This window comes from Vanacampus margaritifer, chromosome 18 (assembly GCF_051991255.1).
Source record: "Vanacampus margaritifer isolate UIUO_Vmar chromosome 18, RoL_Vmar_1.0, whole genome shotgun sequence".
Taxonomy (NCBI): Eukaryota; Metazoa; Chordata; class Actinopteri; order Syngnathiformes; family Syngnathidae; genus Vanacampus; species Vanacampus margaritifer.
Genome location: NC_135449.1, coordinates 8,091,405 through 8,115,005, shown reverse-complemented (window position 1 = coordinate 8,115,005; position 23,601 = coordinate 8,091,405). Strand labels below are relative to the sequence as shown.

The window sequence follows — 23,601 nt, the reverse complement described above, 5'->3', positions numbered from 1 at the left end:
CGACGACCACACACTGCGCGCTTCGGCCACGCTCGGCGTTGGATGGAGAAACCCGAAGTCTTCTCCAAAAAGCCAAGGGGAGCGATTGCTGGAGCCAAAATGGACGCCACGTGCCTCACAGCTTAGAAGACCTCGTATTCAGTTGCGATGGCCCTTTATATAGGATAAGGGAACCATATTTGGTAAATTTTCACCAAAATGGATGCCAGTCGACACTATTAATTTGACTTTGGTAGATTTATGTGGAGCCTATAGGAAGACCTCCATTTTGGTATCACTTTGAATTGGACAAGGGAACCATATTTGATAACTGGAGCCAAAATGGACACCACATAATCCATGTGACCTGTGGATGTCCTACCACACTGTATGTCCTTATTTTTTGTCAGTGCCGGGTCCTAGCTTGTTCTGGAAGGCATCGTCATCCCCTCCAGAGCTCCACAGCCCCCACCCGCCCTGGCCTACGATGGCCTCCCAGCTCACGCCACATTAAACATTTATCAAGGCACTCTGGAAGTGCGCGACGGCGTCTTTTAGAACCGGCCGGCTAACGGTGTTGCAGTCCCTTTGCGTGTATTGCTAGCAAGCTAGCCATAACGCCACAAACCACCACTCATCCCCCTGACTGACACACAACAACCATATGCAAAAGCAAAACCAGTGGCTCGGAAAGGCCAACTATGTTCAGAGCAAAACCTGCATTAATCAATATTGATCCATGCTGTGTGTATCTCTATCTGCCTTTACTCATGCAATGTGTGTGTGTGTGTGTGTGTGTGTGTGTGTGTATTTGAGCGACTTGTTGCCACATTCAAGTGTGAGACACCAAAGTACGGAAAACAGTACCGTGTACGCAAGCGTACTGTACCTTTAAAAAAAAAATGCTGGTTATCATAGCAGCTACAGTAACAAAACGCATGAGTTAACTTGAGTGTGAATGCTTGTTTCTCAGCATTTGTTTTAACACTCATTATTAAGAATGTGGATGGTTGTCTCAGCATTCAAACACATCATTAGCAAGACTGATGAATGCTTGTCTCCCAATATTCAACCATTTAATCATGCATTCACATTGCTGTTTTACTGTGAACACTCGTAGTGCAAATGCTTGTCACTCAGCATTCACCCATTTTAACACCAGTACTGTAAACATTAGTGTCGCTGCCTGTCTCTCAGCCTTCGAACCTATATTAGTAATACTATAGATGATTCTCTCTCAGCATTCAACCATTTTAAGATGATTCAAAATTAGTGTAAATGCTTGTCTCTCAGCATTTAAACAGGCCTTCACAATTCCGCTACACATTCTAGTGCGAATGCTTGTCAGTCAGCATTCAACCATTTTAACACAAGTTCACGTCGGTGATGATGCTTGTCTACAAGCATTCAACATCTTGGTTATACTATGAATGATTGTCTCTCAGCTTTCAAAGATTTAAACATGCATTCACATTTCCGTTTGACCACACGTTCTAGTGTGAGTGCTTGTCTCTCAGCATTCGGCTGTTTTAACATCCATAGTGTGAATGCTTGCCAGTCAGAATTCAACCAGTTAACATTAATGTTAACATCAGTGTTGATGCTTGCCTCCCAGCATTCAACATCTTTGTCATACTATGAATGATCGTCTCTCAGCATTCAACCACTTAAACATACATTCACATGACCGTTTTAACACAATTTAGTGTAAATGCTTACATCTCAGCATTCAACCATTTAAACATGCATTCACTACCGTTTTACCACACATTCTAGTGTGACTGCTTGTCACTCAGCATTCAACCATTTTAACACAAGTCAACATCAGTGTTGTTGATGTTTGTCTCTTAGCATTTAAACCCATCTTGCTAATACTATGAATGATTATCTCTCAGCATTCAACCATTTAAACATGCATCACATTACCGTTTTACCACACATTCTAGTGTGAATGCTTGTCCCAGCTTCCGCCTATTCAATACCCATGATGTGAATGCTTGTCAGCAGCATTCAACTATTTTAACGCAAATCAACAGTGTTGATGCTTGTCTCTCAGCATTCAAACACATCATTTAGTAATACCGATGAATGATTGTCTCAGCATTCAACCACTTAAACATGCATCCACATGACCGTTTTAACACAATTTAGTGTGAATGCCTGTATCTCAGCATTCAACCACTTAACATGCATTCACATATTTAATGCTTGTTTCTCGGCATCCGACTAATAATGATTCTTTCATCATCCAGCTGTTTTAACACATATTAGTAACAATGACAATGCTTGTCTCTCAGCATTCAACCATTTTACCACAGTAGTGAGAGGGTGAATGAATAATTGTCTCCCAGCATTCATACCACATTATTAATATAATGATTATCTTTCACAATTCAAACAAATGGTTAATTTAACACCAAATTTAATGTTTGTCTTTTGGCAATTCAATAAGAAAATTGAAAATTGTGATGGGCCAGCTTTAGATGAAATTGTCACAGTCAATTCTCTGCATTCATAAGGCAAAAGCCTTACACATACATGTTCACGCTTGCTTTTTTTGGCGTGCATACATTTCAGCACATCTCGCGAGAACTCCTCCGCTCCGCTCACACGCGCCACCAGCGTCTCTCCTCCTCTCCCCAGCCCCTCCTTTTCCGTGTGTGCGTGTGCTACTGCTGGGCTCTGCTCTTGCCTGACTTGCCTGCCTGTCACTTCGCTTGTGTCGGAAGGCTAGGCTACGCACCTCTCGGTCGGACCGCAGCACGGAGAGCCAGTCGCCGTCGTACCCCCTCCCTTCCCCCGAGGCTCGGGCTCGCCCCTCACGCCACCAACCATGGCGACCACCGCAACGTCCACCCGGTTCACTGACGAGTACCAGCTGTACGAGGAGCTCGGGAAGTAAGCGGCACGCACACACATACGCACGCACGTTATTTGTCTTCTAGCCCCCCACCCCCTCAACAACCTCGCCTCACTTTATCGCAAAGCTGTCCGGCTAGCTAACTAACCTTTTTCGGGTAGGACTTCCGGGGCTTTGGCAACATGTCGCGGTTGCGCTCTCGCCGCCGCTAATGACAGTAGCTAGGCGCGCTAGTCGCTCGAGAGCGCTCATGTTCGGTCACCAGCCCCGCCGAGCTACCGCGGTGCTCTACTAGCCGCGTTAGCCCCACTTCATTATTTTTTTTTTTTTAAACCCCTTGAATGGTGGTTTGTGAACGTCGACTCAACCACCATTTTGTGCCCTCGCGGAGCCCCCTCCAGCCGCTGACATTCCACCCCTACCCCAATACCCTCCACCACCACCCCCGGCCCACGGCTTCTTCTTGACAGCTCCGCGCGGGCTCCCTCGTCCGGAGGCTGTACTCGCAAGGCCGACCGCTTCTTCTGTTTTTTTTTTTTTTTTACGCACCAACACCCACCACCACCCGCCCGCCCCCAATGAGCAGCTGCAGATGATTTGTGCTCCCGTGTTGAGTAACGTTACATAGCCCTGGATCACCTAATGAGGAAGTCATGCGGTCCCGGCCGCTTTTATTAATGTTTGCGCCGTAACGCCCCGCGCACCAGCTGCTCCTCCCTGGCGCGGTCCGTAAACGCATCGTGGTGGCTCTCATTTTCCTATTTATAAAAAAAAAAAAAAAAATAGACCCTAAAAATCACGCGCACGTTGAGAGGCGGTGACGTGCGTTTCTCGGTATTTTGATGACGACATCACAACCGCTGCTGTTTCATCATCATCCGCCTCCTCAGCAGCAGCCTAAAAAAAAAAAGGCAGCATCAGCCATGCCTTCTATAAAGATGACGACTACTGATTACATCAACACTGACCACTCGCTCCTATTATTTATTTATTTATTTTTATCCCTAATGCATCTTTTCCGCCATGGGTCATTATCGTCAAGTTGTTTTACGTGGCGCCTCTTGTCACCCGTCACCTCTCGTTTGCTGCTAAATAATTGAAAGCAAGAGGAGAGTGCTGGTGGCGGCGAGCTGAGTGCGGCGGCGGCGGCGGACGCTCTCATGGAGTGACAGGTCGCCAGGAGCCCCCTCCCCTGTAACAGAGTGCTTGCGCAGGAGATGATGGTGCTCGGAAAATGATGGCGCAGAATCGCGCTGTGGTCGACCGTGGAGTGCTCCATCTAAGGCTGTGTGATTGTGACAAATGTTTTTCCATTTGCAGCATTGTAGTTGCGTGTCTATCAAAGATTAATCAGAAGTACTTGGTCGTTGGGCTGTGTAGTCCATGACCTGAGCGGATATTGGGCCATGTTTCTACAGAAAGGTCCGATTCAGTTTACCGTGGCACGGTGTGGAAGTCGGTCAATCTTGACATCAGGTCAACGAGAGCCCCTTCTGCCATATTGTTGGGTTTGAGTGTTGAGGTACCCCAATTAGTAGGTGTAATGCAGTTCCTGATGGTCTACTTGTGACCCTGATAAGTTACCATGGAACTTAATTTGGTCTTGCTTTCCAAAGGTTCTTGGTAGTGGATGGTATGTGTAGTTCCTGGAGCCAGAAAAAAACATTTAACAAGAAAAATTATTCTGTTCTCTGACTCAAAGGTCCTTGATTAGTTTCTTGTTTTGGAGTAAAGTTGTCATGTGTCCCTACGTTGAGGTACTCCAATGGTTTTAGGGCGGTGCTAGATACAGTGCAATCCGCTGATTGGTTCCTGGACCTCTCAAAGGTACTACTCACCCAAGCATGGTTTTCTTTTGACCTAGATAAATTACCCTATTTAAAAATTTGGATATTAGTGCCTGCTCTTAAAAATTACTTGCAATGGATGGATGATCTGAATCGGCAAAAGAAAACCATGATCGGCACACCCCTAGTTGAAGGTACTACAATGGTGGTAGAGGCGGGATCTTTAGTACCAACGAAACTAACTGGGTCTTTTCTTGAGACTGTTTGAAACTACATTTTGACATCAGTTTCTCCGGTGCCAAACGATTTCGTAGCTCTTGGTGCTAATTACATTCCTGGAACTAAAAAGTAGCCTACGCCAAAGGTTCACAGAATTCTCAACATGTACAATTTTCCGTAGTCTTCTTTTGGCCCCAACATATCACACTGGAACAAAATTAGGTTCCATATATGCTACTTTCAATATGAAGTATTCTTAAACGACTACCATTTATTGGCCTTCTTTGACTGAGGTACCGACGTAGTAATGGTATCAAAAGGGCAGAGATGGACACAGTGCAGTCCAGGTTTCCTTTTGTTCCTGATGAAGGACTTTTTTGAACTACATTTAGATATTAGTCCCTTTGGTCCAAACATTTTTGGTTCTTGTGATACCACCTGGGTACCTAAAGGGCGGCGCTAGATGCATTTTAGCCCGCTGATTGGTTGATTAATTCTCACAGTCCCAAAATTCTTGGTAGTTTTTGATGGTAGTAATAATTCCTGGAACGTAAAGGTACCTTGACACAAAAAATTCCCAGACTTCTAAAAAAAAAAAAAAAAGTCATTTTAGCAATTTTTTTCGGGGTCTCCGATATGTTAGCCCAGAACTGAATTTAGACAATAATCCAAGTACACAATGATTCTCCAGAAAGAAGTTCCTAGTGACAACACTAGTGGAAATGCGAATTTCATACCACTTTTTATCTGCCTTTCCACCTCCCAGTTTCAGGAACTTTTGGTTCTTGGCACTTCAAGCAGGTTTGTTCCACACCTGAAATGTACCCGGACCTCTAGTTCCTTTCTCCGGCATACTGTGGAAATGCACTTTGAAGTATCTATTTCGTAACTAATCTGGTCTTTTCTTCTTCGTAGGGGAGCTTTTTCAGTGGTGCGCCGATGTGTCAAGAAATCCTCCGGGCAGGAATACGCCGCCAAAATCATCAACACCAAGAAGCTGTCTGCACGAGGTATGCTAACACACACGCGCAAACACACACAAAGGCACACATTACATCTTTGTTTTGTTTGCTGTGTTCCAACGGTGCATTCAAGGCTGATTAATCCTCTTGAATTTGAATACACGCTTTTAAAGATGCTTTTTTTCTTTTTTTTTAAACATAATCCTCCGTTTCATGCACACTGGTTCGAATAAATCCTAAAATGTTTCGGCAAAAGTGAGTGAGAATATTAGGAAACATGCACCTGTTAAATGAGATCAAGGACGTGTTTGTCCCCCCCCAACATTTACGTCGTTAACCATGTCTTTTATAAAAATAAAAATAAAAATTGTAAAGAAATATGGAGGGATGAAGTTTAATTACAGTATGTAAATGTAGATTATTTGTGTTTTGGATGTGTGTCTTTTAAAGGGGTGTGATCTAGTGATGTTGGGCTCTCCTTGCCCACTTGAAAGGGCATTACAGTACCTTAATTGCTCTTTTTTCCATTTCCATTCAATCTATTATCTGAAACCAAACAAATCAACGAAGTGGCGATTAGTTAGACAAAATGGTAGGAATGTAACAAAAAACTATTTGAATTAGAAAATTAATTTTGATTTAGCCAAACCCAATATACCCTTCTTAAACTTCTTATCACATCGCATGTATCGAATTGTCTTTTATGAGGAATGCACACTCGCGTTTGATGTTGCTGATTATTTGTCGTTTGTTTGAATGAAATCAACTTTAATAGTTTGGGCTTTGGAGAGCTTTTGCATCTTGTTACATATGAATAAATATGAAAAATGCGACAGCCGTACCATATAGAATAGTATCGAATTGAATCCTTCCACTGCTCTTAAATCATATCGCACTCCCTGCATCGAGATGCGTATCGAGTCGCCTTTTATTGGAGAGATGCACACGCCAATAAAACCACATTGTGAAGGGCTCTAATGTAGATTTGTTCATTTTTTTTCTTTTTTTTCAAAATATTTTTTCCATTTTGACTGCACTGCATCACACCAAGAACCATTTTATTATCTGATTGTTACCTCTCTTGACGGTGTCACTCAAAACAGATGAGAGCTGATGCATTGAATGCCATTAAGGGGTGTACCTAATGAAGTGTCCAGTGCATGCCGCATGTATAAACGCAGCACCCTTTTTGTGTTTTGTCTCTTCTTCGCTGTGGCCATAATTCCAACAGCCGAGGCGATATGCAATTCAATCATAAGGTCTTATGATCAGATTTAATGATCCTGAGTTTTTTATTTTTTATTTTCTTTTTTCCAAAGGCCGTATTAAATAACTCCGTGTGTCCGGACATCCTCTGCCTGTCAATTGATCCAAATTTTCAGCTTGGGGTGGGTTGGCAGTGGTGGTGGGGGGTGCGTCGGCAGCACTGCTGGGCTTGCGAGGATGAAATAAAAAACCGCAGCGGTAGCGGCGGAGGGGCAGGATGTGAATCAATGTAATTGTTGCCGTGGCGTCTTCGCGTAGCACTGCAGCTCTCGGGGTCTGAATTTTATATGCCGCTGCATCGCCGCGCAGCTCCACGCCCACGTGCGCGCACACACACACACACACACACACAGGCCTGCTGGTGCCATGTTGGAAATGTGACGCGGACTTGTGTGGAACCTCCCCTGGCTTCACAAACCTAATTGCCTCCCTTCCACCACCACCCAATTAGGCTCCTTGCTAGCATTAACACACATCCACGTCTCCCTTTGTTCTCGTCAAGTCCGTCTTTCACCCGTCTTCCTTGTGGCCTCTCTCTTGTCTTGCCGTAAAAGGGGGATTGAGGCTAATCCACTTATGCTAAATGTATCTCGTCAAACACTAAGACCCCACAGATTCCATAGGCGCCTCCCCCCGTTTGCCCCCGTTGTCGTCTGATGGCATTCGTGTGTGTACGTGTGCGTGAAGTAATACTAATATAGTGTGCATCTGCGAGAGCTTGTCTCGATAATTATTGTTCCATCGCTGGCGTCCAGCAACGGCCATCTTGGCGTGGGGCTGGGCAATATGGTCTTAGAATAAAATATCCGGGGCTTTTTTCTTGTCAAAAATCATCTTTCCCCCTTGAAATGAATGGAAATGCCATTAATCCGTCCACCCCTCTGCAAAATTAAAAAGGAGGAAAAACAGTACTCTATAAAATCTTCCATCCATCCATCCATCCATTTTCTTGGCCGTTTTTCCTCACAAGGGTCGCGGGGATGCTGGAGCCTATCCCAGCTGGCTTTGGGCAGTAGGCGGGGTACACCCAGAACTGGTTGCCAGCCAATCGCAGGGCACACAGAGACAAACAACCACACTCACAATCACACCTAGGAACAATTTGGAGTGTTCAATTAACCTGCCATGCATGTCTTTGGAATGTGGGAGGAAACCGGAGTACCCGGTGAAAACCCACGCAAGCACGGGGAGAACATGCAAACTCCACCCAGGAAGGCTGAAGCCCGGACTCGATCTCACGTCCTAAGCACTGGGAGGCGGACGTGCTAACCAGTCAGCCATCGTGCTGCTCTATAAAGTCTTACTTTATAAAAAATATGTAGTTATAGTTAATGAAATAGAAAGTCAAGATTTTTTTTTTCTCCGTCTGGTGTACATGGCATGGCCACTAGAGGGCAGTATAATACAGACGCAGAGACAAAAACGAAGAGCAGCTTCACAACTGCAATGAGTAAGCTGCAGTAATTGCAGTTTTTCCTCAAAGGAAAAAAAATTGTCATTCATTAGCCCGGCTTCTGTTTTGCATTGTTTGTTAGCATGAAGCTAAGTGAACTTGCCTAAGGCAAAAGTGTTACTTTATTTTATGTTTGGTTTGACAGTCAACCTGAAAAGGGAGTGGCATTAAACAGCTTGAAGCCTTTTTTTGAAGCGTTGTTCACTATCTGCAAAACTGCTGCTTGCTGTGTAACAAACTGAATTATGTTCACTTGTACCATAAAACGCTAGTTAGTATCTTCAATGTTTCCTTGCAAGTCAAAGCCAAAAATCGTCTAAATGACAGCTCGTATTTGAAGACGTAAGTCGTGTCATTTGCAGCTCAAGTCACCAGTGGATAGTTTTACCCCTCCCACACACCTGAAGCACATTTAGACCTGTTTCATAGTGCTTTTCCTTGCACAGTTAAATAAGAGGAAAGCGTTCTTGCTTCAAGCAATCACAAATGTTTAACTAGACCGTGTAATTTCTTCTACTGAACGTTTGCTAGCTTAATGCTAACATGTTGCTAAACCATAGACAGGCTTATGAAAATGAGTTATTAATTGTTAGGGTAGTTGTAAAACTTCATAAAACTGCTACTTTAACATACATTGGGCAGAAATACATACAAAGAGTGCATACAGTAAGACTCTCAGGCATTTATACTCTCAGCATTGCGGGAACGACGACAATTACTTGAGTTGTGAACCTTATTTGTCTCTTCTACTTGCGGTTTATCATCAATACCACTTTTGATTTCAGACCAATACCAGTACGAGTCTTCAACTCTTGAGTTACCCACCGATACGATACCAAGTAGTGATGGGACGATGATACCTCAAGGAGTGTATTGACACATTAGACAAACTGTATTGACACTGTATTGACACTGTGTTGGTCACTCAATAGTGACCTCTGCTGTAGATCTAAAATCATTGCAGATAAACAAAATGAAAATACATGTAAGATGGTAAAACGTGCATGCTGTAAACCTTATTAGCTTATGAATTTATATTTATAAAATAAATTTCCTAAATTGTATTTATTCACTTGCTAGTCTTTACTTAAAATATGATCTCATCTTTGTATAATTTCAGTTAGTCCATTTGCTTGCTGAGTTAAGTTGTTTATTAGATGCTCATATGAGTTGGCTTGTAAAATATAGCAAATTTGTATGTAATAAAATAAATAATAAAAGTTAAAATGTTTAACTTCTGTATGGGATTTTGTTAAAAGTTTTAAACCATATGTAATAACACACTAAAAACAGATTCTGTCACACATTTTTATTGAGAAACAAAAGTTTTTGAAGTGTGATTGCTCCAAGGCGAGTAGACACATTTAATTAAAAAAAATAACAGTAAACAATGCCCAAAGTAGGGAAAGATTTACCTTATGTGGCGTCAAAAGATCAAAATGATTCCAGACTTGTGAAAATTTTCTACAACGATCCATGAGTGGAAACAAAACAAAAATCCAACAGGCACAGGTAAATTTACAGCAGTTTCCTCTCCATCCAACAAACCCGCAACGTGTTCATACAGTTTGTCTACCTATAAATACAATTTGGCGCGGCACATCCAAACGACACACTTCCTGTTTCGGTCACGTGATTTTTTTATTAAAGCGATACACGCGCCGATACGGGGTTTCACACTTGCGCACTCGACACAGTGCTGGCGCGCCAGTGTTGTTCGTCAAGTAACTGGTACAGACTTTTGTCTTGATTGACATCATCAGGGGTGTTAAGAGAAGAACCACCTGCGACATTAGACAGTCTTTATTTTATGACTGTCATATTATGTGGGGATGTGAATTTACAAGAATAATGTCGAAAGTTAAAACTTGTAACGTTAAAAGTTGTAATCCTACATGACTAGTCATATTCCTGCACGAAGGAAGTAATAATTATTCAACATAACAATAGTCATAAATTTACAATAATTGTCATCATTGTAACTGGGGGGGGAAAGTTTTGATTTTACAAAAATAGTCGTAGTTTTACCAACAAAGTCAGAATTTTACAAGAATGAAGTTATAAGTTGTAATAGTACAGGAAGAGGTCATACACGAATGCTGTCGAAATGTTGACAATAGTCTTATTTGTGTGAGTGAATATTAGGAGAAAGTTAGATTATTTAAATTTGATTGCTAACATTATCTTTGATCCAATTTGGTCCAATGCAGTTAATAAATGATTTATGATGGTGGCAGTTTAATACAATGTGTAGTTCACACCAGCGTCTCGGATTGTGTTGGACCTTCATAATGAATGAATTAATTAGTTACATGTTTTGGCTGGTGTACCTAATATTTTGTCTAGTGAAAGTGGTTTTGAAAGGGCTCGTCGCAGTGGGACAACATCAAGGTGAAGCGCGACTCAAGGAGACACACAATAGAGTAAAGTGTGGAGAAACACCCTCAGAGTCACATAGCAATGCAGTGTGTGCGGCTGCAGTGCCAGTGACATGCACCTACACGCACTACGGCAAACGCAACATGTACTAGAGACGACTCTCAGGCAGGATTTGACTGGTAGGGGTTTTTTTTTTTTTTTTTTTTTTGCCTGATGGGGGTGAGTGTGACCTCACGCGTGGCCTTGTGGGTAAGTCTCTCAAAGCTCTGGTAAACACTGCAGTAATCTGAGGAGAGGCAGGGAGGGAGGGAAGGAAGGTGGGGGGCCGGCCAGCGAGGCAAACGGAAGCGATGAAAACAAGAAAGGAAGTGCTGCTCGGGACTCAAGTTTTTTTTTTTCCTCAGCTATTCTGTGAGAGCTTCCTGATTGAAGGCATTTCGGAGAGTCAGGGAGAGGCGTCATTCACATACATGCACTTTCACAATCCAATAAAATCCCAAATATATTAATTATTAGACTTTAAATAGCTGATAATGCTGTTTGTGTGTTTGTTTTTTCATGGACTTGCTGAACGTGTCGACATTTTAGGGTTTTAAGACATTTGGTTTACTTCAAGTGCATGGCAGGTGTTCACAGTGCACCCATTGGAGGCAAAAACATTTATCAAATATCACAAGGATGAAGTCATAATAACGTTAGAATTAAGTCATATTACCTGGAATAAAGTTAGACGGTAATTTTGGTGAAATTGCTTTAAAAAAGGAAAAGGCCAAAGTTGTAATAATTTGAAAACAGTCTTAACTAGTCCTGATTTAAATCATATGTGGAAAAACCAATTACAAATATATTTTACAAAAGTAACATTTCATTTATTTTGTACTTTTATTAGAATAGTCTTATTAAAAGAACAATATAAATAGATGTAATTTTATGAAAATGAAGTCGTGTTTAAAAAAAACTAAATAATCTTACACAGAATGTATACAAATGCTCCCCCTCCCTTTTTTTTCCAGAATTATGAAACCTACTACTTCTAGTAAGAGAGTTATGAGAATTAGGTACTCAGATTGTGTGCAGAAATAATAAAATATATATATATTTGAGTTGAAATTATACCAGATTTAAGTCCTATTTTTACAAAATAATCATGATATTTTGTAGGGATATTTTTTGTATACAAAATGGGGGAAAGTCGGAATATTACAAGCATTAAATTGTAATTATATCAGAATAATGTCCTAATTTTATTTTATAAGGTTGTGATATTATGCTGAAATCGTTTTTAAGTATTGTACAAAAAAAAACAAATCTTTACAAGAATAAAGTCTTTTTTTTCACGGGGGGAGGGTGGGGTAGATTAAGTCACATTTGGGCTGAAGTTGTAATAATAAAAGGAATAAGTCATGTTAAGTGAATAGTTAGAATATTGCGACACTTAAAGTTGTCACTATACAAAATGAAGCGCTCATTTTACAAGAAAGTCTTATGTGGAATTTTTTTACATGATAATAAAAATCATAAGTCATAATAGCAATAATATTACACCTTAATGAGTCATATTTCTATCCCATATGTTGTAATATTACACAAATAAAACTGTAATTTACCAGAATTAAGACAAACGTTCAAATTTTACAACAGTAAAGTCAGAATATTTCAACACGAATATATCGTATTGTTTTTGTTGACTGTTTATTATTGGACTAAATACGGAACCTTGATCTTGTTGTTAAGAGTTTTATCGTATACAAAGTGTAACGCTGTAATAAAATATTGTGGCCCTGTAAATTATGGCCACTTTCCCCCCCCATATTATTAATGTACTCCCCGCTGAGACGGCGTAACACAATTTTTGTCCAAAAGTAGATCATCGTGTGCCCCGGATTGTCCGTGATGTAAGATGGCCGCAGGGCCCGCCCCCCTGGCGACGCAGATGGCCAATTAGAGAGCAGCAGGAAGTGCCAGCGTAATTACCCTCCATCCCTCTCTTTCCCCCATCTTCCACCAACATACACATCAACAAATGGGAGAGATTGAATGAATTAGTGAGTGCTGCAGTGACACTGCGCCATGCGGGGCACACAAACACACACAGGGGAGCGTGTGATCCTCTTCTAGCAAATGGACGCCGCGTGTAATCCTCCCTCCTTCTCGCTGTCTGTCTCTGCGTCCTGCGTCAGCGGCGTAATTAGGCGGCGCTTCGGGTCTCTCCCTCCATCTTTGGAAATCTACACCTTGCGGGGAGGAAGGCAAAAAAAAAAAAGAAGAGAGAGAGCGAGAGAGGGAGGGAGGGAGCAAGAGACAGATCTCCGAAATAACGGACTGCGGCTTTAAAAGCTCTCCGACATAGCAACAGGTCGGCCGAAGCGAAACAAAGAAGCCACATGACAGCTGGAGTGTGTATGTGTGGAGATGGAGGATGGGTAGTTGTCATTTTTGTTTGTTTTTTCTCCATCATAACGTGCTCTTATTGTGCTGGTTTAAACGTGCCTTTGCAGTCGGGCCAGGTGATCAGCACAGGCGTGCAAAACTGAATATAAATAATTACATGTGGTGGTCTTGGGGGGCACATTTAGCCGCAGCATACAACATGCACACGCCTACACTGACTCACACCGGCTCCGGTTACCCGCGGTCACCTCTGACCCGTTGCTACACGGTGTAGTGGTACTATCTAAAGTCGTAGCAGGCAGGGGGGGGGGGGGGGTTTAGTTAAAAAACTCTTGTTGTGTACAGTAGTGGACTTTTGCTTGCTCTGACGCGAGTAGCAACAAATCTTGAGTAATGGGCGCCCCCTCAAAAAAAAAAAATAATAAAAAAATATATATCCATCCATCCATTTTCTTGGCCGCTTTTCCTATATATTTCAATTGCCTATATTACATGGTATTGTCCTTACAGTAGATAATTAGATATGCTGTTTTAAAAGTGGGGTTTCACATTTTGACTGATATTTCAAGACTCTAATATTGTATCCTGTAACGGCATCTACCAAAACAAAGAGTATGTTCTCTTCTTTCAACAGAAGGTTTTCCTGCCTTTTTCTGTTGTGTAGTAATCATTAGTGAAACATTGGTTGCTTTCACCAAAGACACCGGTTTCTGACCAAAAAGTAGAGAAAACAAGCTTTTGTGAAAATATTTGTCAAGAAGATAAATATTCCTTTACTTGCTTCCCTGCTTTCACTGCCGATCACAATGTCATCTCCAAGCAACATGTTTCACAGAATCAGTCTAAGCTCATTTGTCAGAATATCTCTCACATTGCAAAGACAAGGTGATCCTTGATTGTAGTCCTACCTCTTTTTTTTCTCTTTTTCTTTTTTTTACCCGCAGCTTTATTGAAGAAAAGTATTCTTTTAAAAACGGACTTTGTCTGTGCTGTTCTTCCATCACACCGCTGTTAATCATCAGCTAGTGGCTAACGCTAGCTACTCCTCCGCTAACTACTTAGAAGGAGTCAGGTGTTGGCACGGCATCCTAAGGTGTTACAGTAAACGCACAAAAATATGCAAATGTGTATATTTTTCAGTGAGTTGTTGTTGTTGGCTAGATGGTACAGAAAAATTAGTGAATGGAGATTTGCGAATCGGCAAGGTTTTCTTGTACAACATACAGTACAGGATTCCATAAAATCCCCAAATCTGCGTGCGTGCGCCTTCCCATCCAAAAGTGCAAACACTGCAATAATCCACACGGGGACGTTACACACCCTCATTAATTTCCACTTAGCGTTAAATTACCTTAAATGAGAGCACACATGCAAACCTCCGCTTCAGTGAACCCTTTGCCAGGAATATTGTGCGTCCTCAGCTGCAAGATTGCATTATTAATTAGTTGCAATATTTGCCTTTGAGCATGTGAAACCTGTCACTTGTAATTTCAAGTCTCCTGATTTATTTTATTTTTGTTTAACCTTCAGTGAACTTTTTAGCTGTAAGATAATCAAATGGTCAATGAGCAAACATGACATGATGATGTTGAATGGTATTTTACGTGTTGCATTACTGATTCTGTGAACTAAAACCCTCCATCTTGTCTCCCGTCAGACCACCAGAAGCTAGAGCGTGAGGCTCGCATCTGCCGACTGCTCAAACATTCCAACATCGGTGAGTCTGCTCCAGTGACTAGCATACAGAATAGACGCCTCGCCTCTAATGGAGATGCTAAAAGGGCAAGGAAGGAGGAAATGACTAAATCAATGCCACCTTTTTCATCGCGCTTGTCGATCACTTCCTCATGTCCCACTTTTTTTTTTTTTTTTTATCCTCCTTTCCTGTTTACACCATCGCTCTATGGATTTTCACTCTTTCTCTCGGTTTTGACACATTTTGGCACGGGCTGTGTTGAAAGTTTGGACAAAAGAGGGCACAAGAAAGAGACAGATGGAGAGACGCGAGCGAGGAGAAGGAGACAGATGGAGGAAGGAGCGAGAAGATGGAGGAGGAGAAGGAATGAGCAGTCACTCTGGTTTCTCGCCGCAGGGCCAGCCGTCCTACTTGGCCATATTATACAAGTGATTTTCTTTTTTTTTTTTTTTTTTTTTTTTTTTTTTTTTTTTTTTATGAAGCGATAAGCCTTCAACGTGCTGATGCGAGAGCTCTACTGTGTCTTGGGCTGGCTGTCTGATGGCTGCGTGTCACTTGAACGCTGTATAGTTCACACCATTTCAGTTTGGGCGGGTGTAAAGCCTTATGTGGCGGTAGCTGTGTCCGCTATGTGAATAGCATGATGTCATAGCAACATAGTGGAAGAAGAGAAAGTTGATAGTAAACAATGGTGGACATCTACTGTATGTTCTTTTAGCTCCATATTACTTTTTTTTAATGCAAAAAAAATAAAATTCTCCATTTTATTTTTAGCCCTTGCCCTGTAGAAAAAGCAAATGAAAATGAAATTACTTTCCACAGAAATAATAAAAAATAAATATATAAAGAAAGATAATGTGGAAATAAATGCTTCCTCTTGGAAAATGTCCCTTTAGTCAAAACATGCATGCAAACACTTTCATAAATAAACATTTTAAATGTTAAATAATTTAACATAGTAAAAAGCTAAGCTGTCAAATTGCAGGGCTGGGATCGTCCATAAATAAGCGTAATGCTCTACACCCCCCCCCCCCCCCTTCCCCAGCTCTCACAGTATATTCTCATCTAAAGTTGTACAGGTTGAGGTATGGTCACCTCAGCCAAATATTTGTGACTTGGAAGCGCAAGCTTCAGGTCAAAAGTTTAAAACATGTAGATAAATCACTGATTTTGCTAAGCATTGTTTGGTAAGACTGAGTACGCAATCACCTTCCACAAGGCTCCATTCTTATCATACGCAAAACAGTGGGAATATAATTACACTCATGTTTTTCTTAACAGGGATTAAATAGCTTGTCACTTTTTTAGAAAATAGTCATTAGGGGGGTCAAAAAAGTTGCTAAATATAGCAACCAAATTGGCAACACTGACTCTGCCTTTGTAAACTACTCTACCTCTTTTGTGTTGTGGTCCTGGCAAAAACCTCGAATCAGCCAGCTCTCTTTTTTTTTTTTTTTTATTCAGGGGAAAATACGAATGTCAAATGCATTTAACCAAAATGTTTTTGAATGATTAAAAATCAATCAATGAAAAAAGTTTTACTCTGGAAACAGATGAATTCACCTTATAGTATTTCCTTTATTGGACATTCTTGGAGGATACCCAGAAAGAAATACAGTATGCTCATCTACAAACAGGCATTTGTGTTATGGAAGGCAGAATTTTCCATACAGCTCTTTCATTGGGCTTCATCTGGTTATGAAGTTGTGCCAAATATTGTGGCTCGTCTGTACTCTGTCATGAGCTCTCTTCCTGACTCAGCCACACATGGTCCGGGGGTCATTTTAAGGGGAAGCTGCCCAGTTTTATCATGCGTCGTCAGGATGCAGCCTCCCATCAGCGTGACAGTGTGTCTAGAATTGGAACAAAATGGTGGTTAGTTAGCCACTCACCCGCTAGCGGTGCTGTCATATTAAAGAAATACTCGATGGCTTCTTCTTCTTTTCCTTTCGGCTTTTCCCTTCAGGGGTCGCCACAGCCAATCAGTTGCCTCCATCTAAGCCTGTCCTCTGCATCCTCTGCTCTCACACCAACAACCTTCATGTCCTCTTTAACTACATCCATAAACCTCCTCTTTGGTCTTCCTCTAGACCTCCTGCCTGGCATTTGGAAACTCGGCGTCCTTCTGCCAATATCCTCACAATCCCCTCTGGACATGTCCAAACCATCTCAGTCTGACCTCTCTCTCTGACTTTATCTCCAAAGCCTCTAACATGCGCTGTTCCTCTGATGTACTCATTCCTGATCTTATCCATCCTGGTCACTCCCAAAGAGAAACCTCAGCATCTTCATCTCTGCAACCTCCAGCTCTGCCTTTTCCTCAGTGGCACCGTCTCCAGACCAAAAAACATTGCTGGTGTCACCACAGTTTTATAGACATTTCCTTTCATTTTAGCTGCTCCTCTGTAGTTGCCACAACTCTGCACGTCTCCCTTGTTCTTAAAAATACTCTATGGCTAACAGCCATTTTTGAGGAACGAAAAAATCATCGTAAAAGCCACTTTTGGTTGAGGAGTGCCACCGTGAGGAGCCATGGAATATTCCGTAAATGTATTTTCTACTGCGTTTTTGGTGTATCCAAAGAAAACCTGTGCAAACTCCACACATGAAAGCCTGAAGTGTGAACCCAGAAGCTTGTGAGGCTGACCTCTTGGAACAAAATGGACCAAGACCCTCCAAAAACCACAAAGGAGTTACAGTAATTTCTGGACTATAAGCCGCTACTTTTTTCACTTGCGTTCGACCTTGCAGCTAATACAAAGGTGCGGTTTATCCATCTGATCACAATAGGGCGCACTACAAAGAAAGCGCAAGAGCAGAACAAACCAAGTAAGCCCAAATACAGTAGGAGAGACAGAACAAGAGAGAGACAATTTGCCCCTTCATTATGGAAAAGAAAGTAGCGAGAACCCGGTGCCGTAACATTAAAACACCTGCGGCTTATAGTCGGGTGCGGCTTATATGTGTAGCAAACTCGAGTATTCCCCAAATTTAGCTGGAGCGGCTTATAGTCAGGTGCGCCTTATAGTCCAGAAATTACTGTGATCGGGTTCAAGGTTTTAGACATGCTGAGTCAATATATCCAGACTTAAACCCTACAGAGATGAGTGTTTAGCCTCTTGACATTTTGTAAAAAGAGGATAAAAAAAAGTATAAATCTTGATTGAAGGGTGTTTTGACCAAAGCACGTTACGCACCCTAATTATATGAAACTGGTTTTAAAAGTGCATAAATTGAGACTTTTCCTTTTGAAGTAGCAAATCGAACGAATCCACAAGTGTGAACATAATCTACTTCCTTGCGTCTTTCAGTGCGACTGCATGACAGCATTTCAGAGGAGGGCTTTCATTACCTCGTCTTTGACCTGTGAGTATGTTGTGAATACACACGCGCACGCACACACGTTGACATTTTGTCCATGTGCGTGACTGCGGCTTGTTTGTGTATGCTAAGCACGCTGTCTCCCTGCTAACCCCCCCCCCCAGGGTGACTGGAGGGGAGCTTTTTGAAGACATCGTAGCCAGAGAGTACTACAGCGAGGCCGACGCCAGGTACGCGCTTCATCAATGGCGTCATTTATATTTCATGCCCGCCTCTCTTTTATAGGCCTTGTAAATTCAACGCCGGCGTTCACAATGACAAATGAGGCGTTTCCGAGGCCAGCGCGGAGCCCCCCTGCGCGCATGTGGTGGCCGCCTTCAATATCTTTTTCCACGTTTTCCTGCCATTTTGCTTGACATGTAACTCGCATCTTCATCCTCAAGTTTCCTCATGCGCTGTCCGGGTGGTGCGAAGCTTAGAGAGTTGGGGCGGACAACTGGATTAGCGCTCTTTGTGTCTTCCCGCACACGGTGGGGGGGGGGGGGGTGGTTGTTAAGAGACACGAAAGCCCCTCTCGCACTCTCTTACATTCGAATTAGGCCTCAGCTACTCTTCTCCAGCGACCTTGCCGACGCTAACCTTTTGCAGAGACGTGACACAAACATGAGCCCGGAGCAAGGGGACTCGTCGAGGCCTGACACTGCACACTGCGTAGGACACTCATAATAAGGCAGTCGGGGGGCTGCTGGCCGCAGGGAACTTTTTTTTCTTTTCTTTTCTTTTTTTTTTTTTTTTTTTTTTTTTTTTTTACAGTACAAGATCCAGCACGCTCACGAGGCCGAGTGCGAAAACGTGGACTAACGGCAGCTTGCGTGGACGCCCCCGTTATTAAGATGGCTTCCCACACGCGTTCCTGGAGTATCGATTGTTTAAACTGCAGCGCCTGTGTTATGTCTCTGAGGGAGAACGCCTTGTTTGCTAAAGGCTCGTTATGCAACTTAGTGCAGAGTGCACTCTTTCTTCTTGTGTTTGGACATGATTTCATGCGCATTACCGCCGCCATTAACGTAGTGGCCCATTATGGCGAATCGCGCCACAGTTGTGTGAAGTGAAGATTCCCATTCTTTAATTTCTTTCGTATCTATTGTTAGCCAAACAAATGCGATGTAATGCATCTGTGATATAAGCAGTTTTTTTTTATAGCATCTGACATTTCTATCCTTGCCTTTTTTTTTCCCCTCCCCCCCCCACAGTCATTGCATTAGTCAGATCTTGGAGAGTGTCAATCATATCCACCAGCATGATATTGTGCACAGAGACCTCAAGGTGAGTGGCTGCCCGTTTCCGTGACAACCGCACTCTCTCACACACGCACGCGCATGCACATACACCTCTGCTCGTGGCCATGGCAACACACAGATGGCTCCCGGTTGCTCCATCGCTCGCTTTCTATGGCTCGTCTTTTTTTTTATTTTTGTCCTTCTTTTTTCTCCTTCTTCTTCTTCTTCCCTCTCGCATCCGCTGGTTCATCCTCCATATTTGTTCTCACAGATGATGAGTCATGACCATGTGACCAGCGTTTGTGTGTGTGTCACCTATGGCAAGGAAAAAACAAGGACACACACACATTACACTGACGTGGGTGGGTGGTGGAGATATAGATGAACCCCTGAAGTTGCCAGGACAACTCGTGTGACATCACGCCACCCGCGGAGCGAGCAAGGGGAGGGGCTTATCTCTCCCACGTGCTGATTGACTTAAACGGCTCCTCTTTTGCCTATTTTGAGGCGATGATGACAATGTGGTTTTGAAGAAGGATGGTAATAATAATAATTTGGATTTTATGCAGCTTGTTCCCCCCCCCAAAAAATGTCAAGAGTTTTTCCTCCCCTTGTTGGGGCGTAACGCTATTATCTCGACGCGCTCTGCTCGTCTGATTTGTTGGCCTTTTATCCTGAGTGGGCTTTTACCGCAGGCCCTTTATGTCCTCCTGCCCAAACAACGGCCATTTAGAGCGCCGCCACACTTGCCGCCTCTCGCTAAGTACACTTTCCATTTAGCATGCCGTCTGCGGCGCTGCCTAAATAACTCCCCGATGGTTTCTATGGCGACGGGCTCACGTCCATATAAGGTGCTGCTGCTGCTGCTGTGGAGATTCTCAACCCACCCGTCCGCTCGCTCTCTCTCCGCTCGTGCCCACCCCCTTTCCCCTGCCATCACTGCGCGCTCTCGCACCTTTACCGCCCCCTTCACACACACACAAACGCGCACGCACGCACGCGCACATACGCCTAAGAGCCACATTGAATACATCAAATATTTCCAAAAAATGGCTTCAGCGGAGAGAGGCTGTCACTAGCTGTCTCTCACAGTCTTGATCTTCTGTCCTGCATTCTGCTTCACCATGTGTATGCGTGTCTGCGTTCCCCAGCCTGAGAACCTGTTGCTGGCCAGTAAGATGAAGGGAGCTGCAGTGAAGCTGGCAGATTTCGGCCTGGCTATTGAGGTGCAGGGAGACCAGCAGGCTTGGTTCGGTGAGAAAGCACAAACACAGATGTCAGTCATTTAAAAAAAATAAATACATATATTCATTTATTTTTGTTCAATAACTCCTTGGCTATTCTGCGTTTCCTTTTAAGGAGAACAAAAATGTTTGTGCATACTAAGCACTGCTTCTTGGCAATGCGGATAGCAAAAACAAGCTTGCCCAGTATTGTCCAAAAGAAGCAAGTGAACATATTTACATAAATGATTCAAATGGATGAATCCTGGTTGAAAGTGTGTTCTATTTAAATGACATGTAAAGTTAGTATAAACATACTGTATGTGTATGTACAGCAAGGAACTTGCACTTGAATTGAATGGTTGACCCATTTGTGTATGCTTTTTTTAAATAGTACAGTTGATAACTGAAATTTGGAGAAAATCTCAAACTTTCTAGCATAGTTATTGTTCATAAATTGACATTATACATAATTGCATTTGTATAATAAATTGAATGTCCTGCACAAGACATTTGCAAATTTGCAGGCTCGTCAAGACATGTAAATGTAGTTGATCGGGGCCGAGCGGCGAGCATTTGGCTAACTTTTAAGCACAAGCCAGATGATTAACGGCCATTCGCTTGTGACTCCACACAGTCATAATCTGGCCTTGTATTAGATTCCGGGAGGGTCAGGGGGGTCTCAACGCCCCCTTCTCGCCCGCTCCACACCCCAACCCCCTTCACATAAGCACAGTGAAATAGCCTTCATGAGCAACAAATAAAAGATTGGGCGGTGAATAAGATAATTGTGTACTTTTTTTATTTTCCTGTCGGGCAGGCTTTGCGGGCACGCCTGGTTATCTGTCCCCGGAAGTCCTTCGGAAAGACCCCTACGGCAAGCCTGTGGACATATGGGCTTGTGGTGAGTCGTCCTCCATGAGTAATAGCGTTTAATTTTGCAGTGACAAGATGGTTTGATTGCTCGATTGAATCTAATCGGGACAGAATGGTCGCATCACTAGTCAAACCTATGCTAGCATTTTTATAGAATTTCACCACTCAATCTCATTCCCTTTTACCGCCCACAATTCATGAGGGAATTGTCACTTTTAGTTACCACAATAGATTTTGGAGTAAATGACTATTATTTATCACGCTACTTTTTCAGGGGCTTATTGATCAGGTGTTAATGAAATGAATGTGTTGCATATAACAGAGCTTTCCTGTATGTTTTCTGTCAGGTGTTATTCTCTATATATTGCTAGTTGGATATCCTCCATTCTGGGACGAGGATCAGCACAAGCTCTATCAGCAGATCAAAGCTGGGGCCTACGATGTAAGTGTCTGTGTGTATAGTATGTGTGTGTGTGTGTGTGTGTAATGGGGGGGAGGTCTTGCATGGGTGCAGTGCAGGCCTTTGCTAAGCAGATTTTGAATGTTTGATGGTGTCCAATTGCGAGTTGGTCCAATGCTATTGATCCAATCAGCCTCTCCGACGCATTGCGGGTATGTGTGCGTAAAATAAATAAATAAATACATCCCTCAAAACAGAAGCGCATTTTACATTTGAATTACCATACAGTGTAACCTCGCTGCATGGCGGTTCATAATTTGCACCCGTGGCATATATTTTGTTGTTGTTTTTTAACCGTTAATATTTTTTTGGAGTGGTTTTAATTTTAATGCCCTCACATGTTGGAAAGGAGAGCCACTCTAGTCCACGCACAGACATGCAGATGTTATGCACCACCTCACCAGGCCCCGCCTCTTAAAAGGCACTTCCTTTTACACGACTATACCTACAATATTTTGCATACGTTGTTATGTTTGCAGTTTTTTCGTGTTCAAATACATTAGCTTAAACTTCATACAGTAAATCACAAAGTTTAGATTTATTTGTTTCTACAGTCAGATTTTCACCTATTGCTGGTGGGTCTGAAACATATCCCACCAGCCATGAGTGACCACATGTCCTTCCCTTTAGTTCCCCTCTCCTGAGTGGGACACAGTGACCCCCGAGGCCAAGAACCTGATCAACCAGATGTTGACCATCAACCCGGCCAAGAGAATCACTGCCGAGCAGGCTCTCAAGCACCCGTGGGTCTGCGTAAGTAACAAAAAAAAAAAAAAGAAATGTCTGAATGGGAACACAACCCACGTCTTGCTATATTAAGACGTTTTTAACAGCCTTGTTGGATGTGTAAATGTGTGAAATTTCTTTGACTTTTTTTTCCCCCTCTACCCTGCAGCACCGCTCCACAGTGGCATCCATGATGCACAGACAGGAAACTGTCGAGTGTCTGCGCAAGTTCAACGCTCGTCGAAAACTCAAGGTACAGAGTGAAGCTTCAATTACTATATTTTGTGTTCTTTTTGAAGGTTTTAGATCAGGTGTGGGCAAAGTATGGCCCACAAATAGTGTAGCAGAGTGCAAATACTTTGTTACTGTGCTGATGTATAATATTCACATATCTGTACTTTATGTCGTGATTTGTATTTCTGGCAAATTTCACAAGAACTACTTTGATACGTTGCCTGCATAAAACATTTTTTTTACTCGGATACAATAGCTTAACCATTGTTGGTGCTCCAATGTGAATCATTTGTAGTTGAAGAAAAAGCCTGACCAAAGCGAAAGAATAATCATGCCTGTGCTGGTGCGGCAGGGATGCAGTTGGTCATTAAAATGAGATGTAGATAATCAGAGAAATGAAATGAAATGACACCTTTGAACTTTTTTCACCTATTCTCTGAATGACGTCCCATCTGTCCATTTTTTTTAATGAGATGTTTTTGCATCCCT

At 42.6% G+C, this 23,601-nt stretch overlaps 1 protein-coding gene across 12 annotated transcripts in view; it reads left to right on the top strand.

Moving 5' to 3' along the window:
- The first annotated feature begins 2,617 nt into the window (after positions 1-2,617).
- The window catches only part of LOC144038650 (calcium/calmodulin-dependent protein kinase type II subunit gamma), a 36,734-nt gene continuing 15,750 nt past the window's right edge, over positions 2,618-23,601 (top strand). For 6 of the 12 annotated variants that reach the window (XM_077551287.1, XM_077551283.1, XM_077551288.1 and 3 more), the window contains exons 1-11: positions 2,618-2,877; positions 5,761-5,855; positions 14,954-15,013; positions 18,304-18,358; positions 18,478-18,543; positions 19,567-19,639; positions 20,745-20,847; positions 21,637-21,720; positions 22,040-22,134; positions 22,783-22,905; positions 23,048-23,131. In XM_077551287.1, coding sequence (XP_077407413.1) covers positions 2,813-2,877; positions 5,761-5,855; positions 14,954-15,013; positions 18,304-18,358; positions 18,478-18,543; positions 19,567-19,639; positions 20,745-20,847; positions 21,637-21,720; positions 22,040-22,134; positions 22,783-22,905; positions 23,048-23,131 — 903 coding nt within the window. In that variant the 5' untranslated portion in view covers positions 2,618-2,812. The remainder of the gene's footprint in view (positions 2,878-5,760; positions 5,856-14,953; positions 15,014-18,303; positions 18,359-18,477; positions 18,544-19,566; positions 19,640-20,744; positions 20,848-21,636; positions 21,721-22,039; positions 22,135-22,782; positions 22,906-23,047; positions 23,132-23,601) is intronic. The other 6 variants (XM_077551292.1, XM_077551290.1, XM_077551291.1 and 3 more) reach the window with 2 other exon arrangements.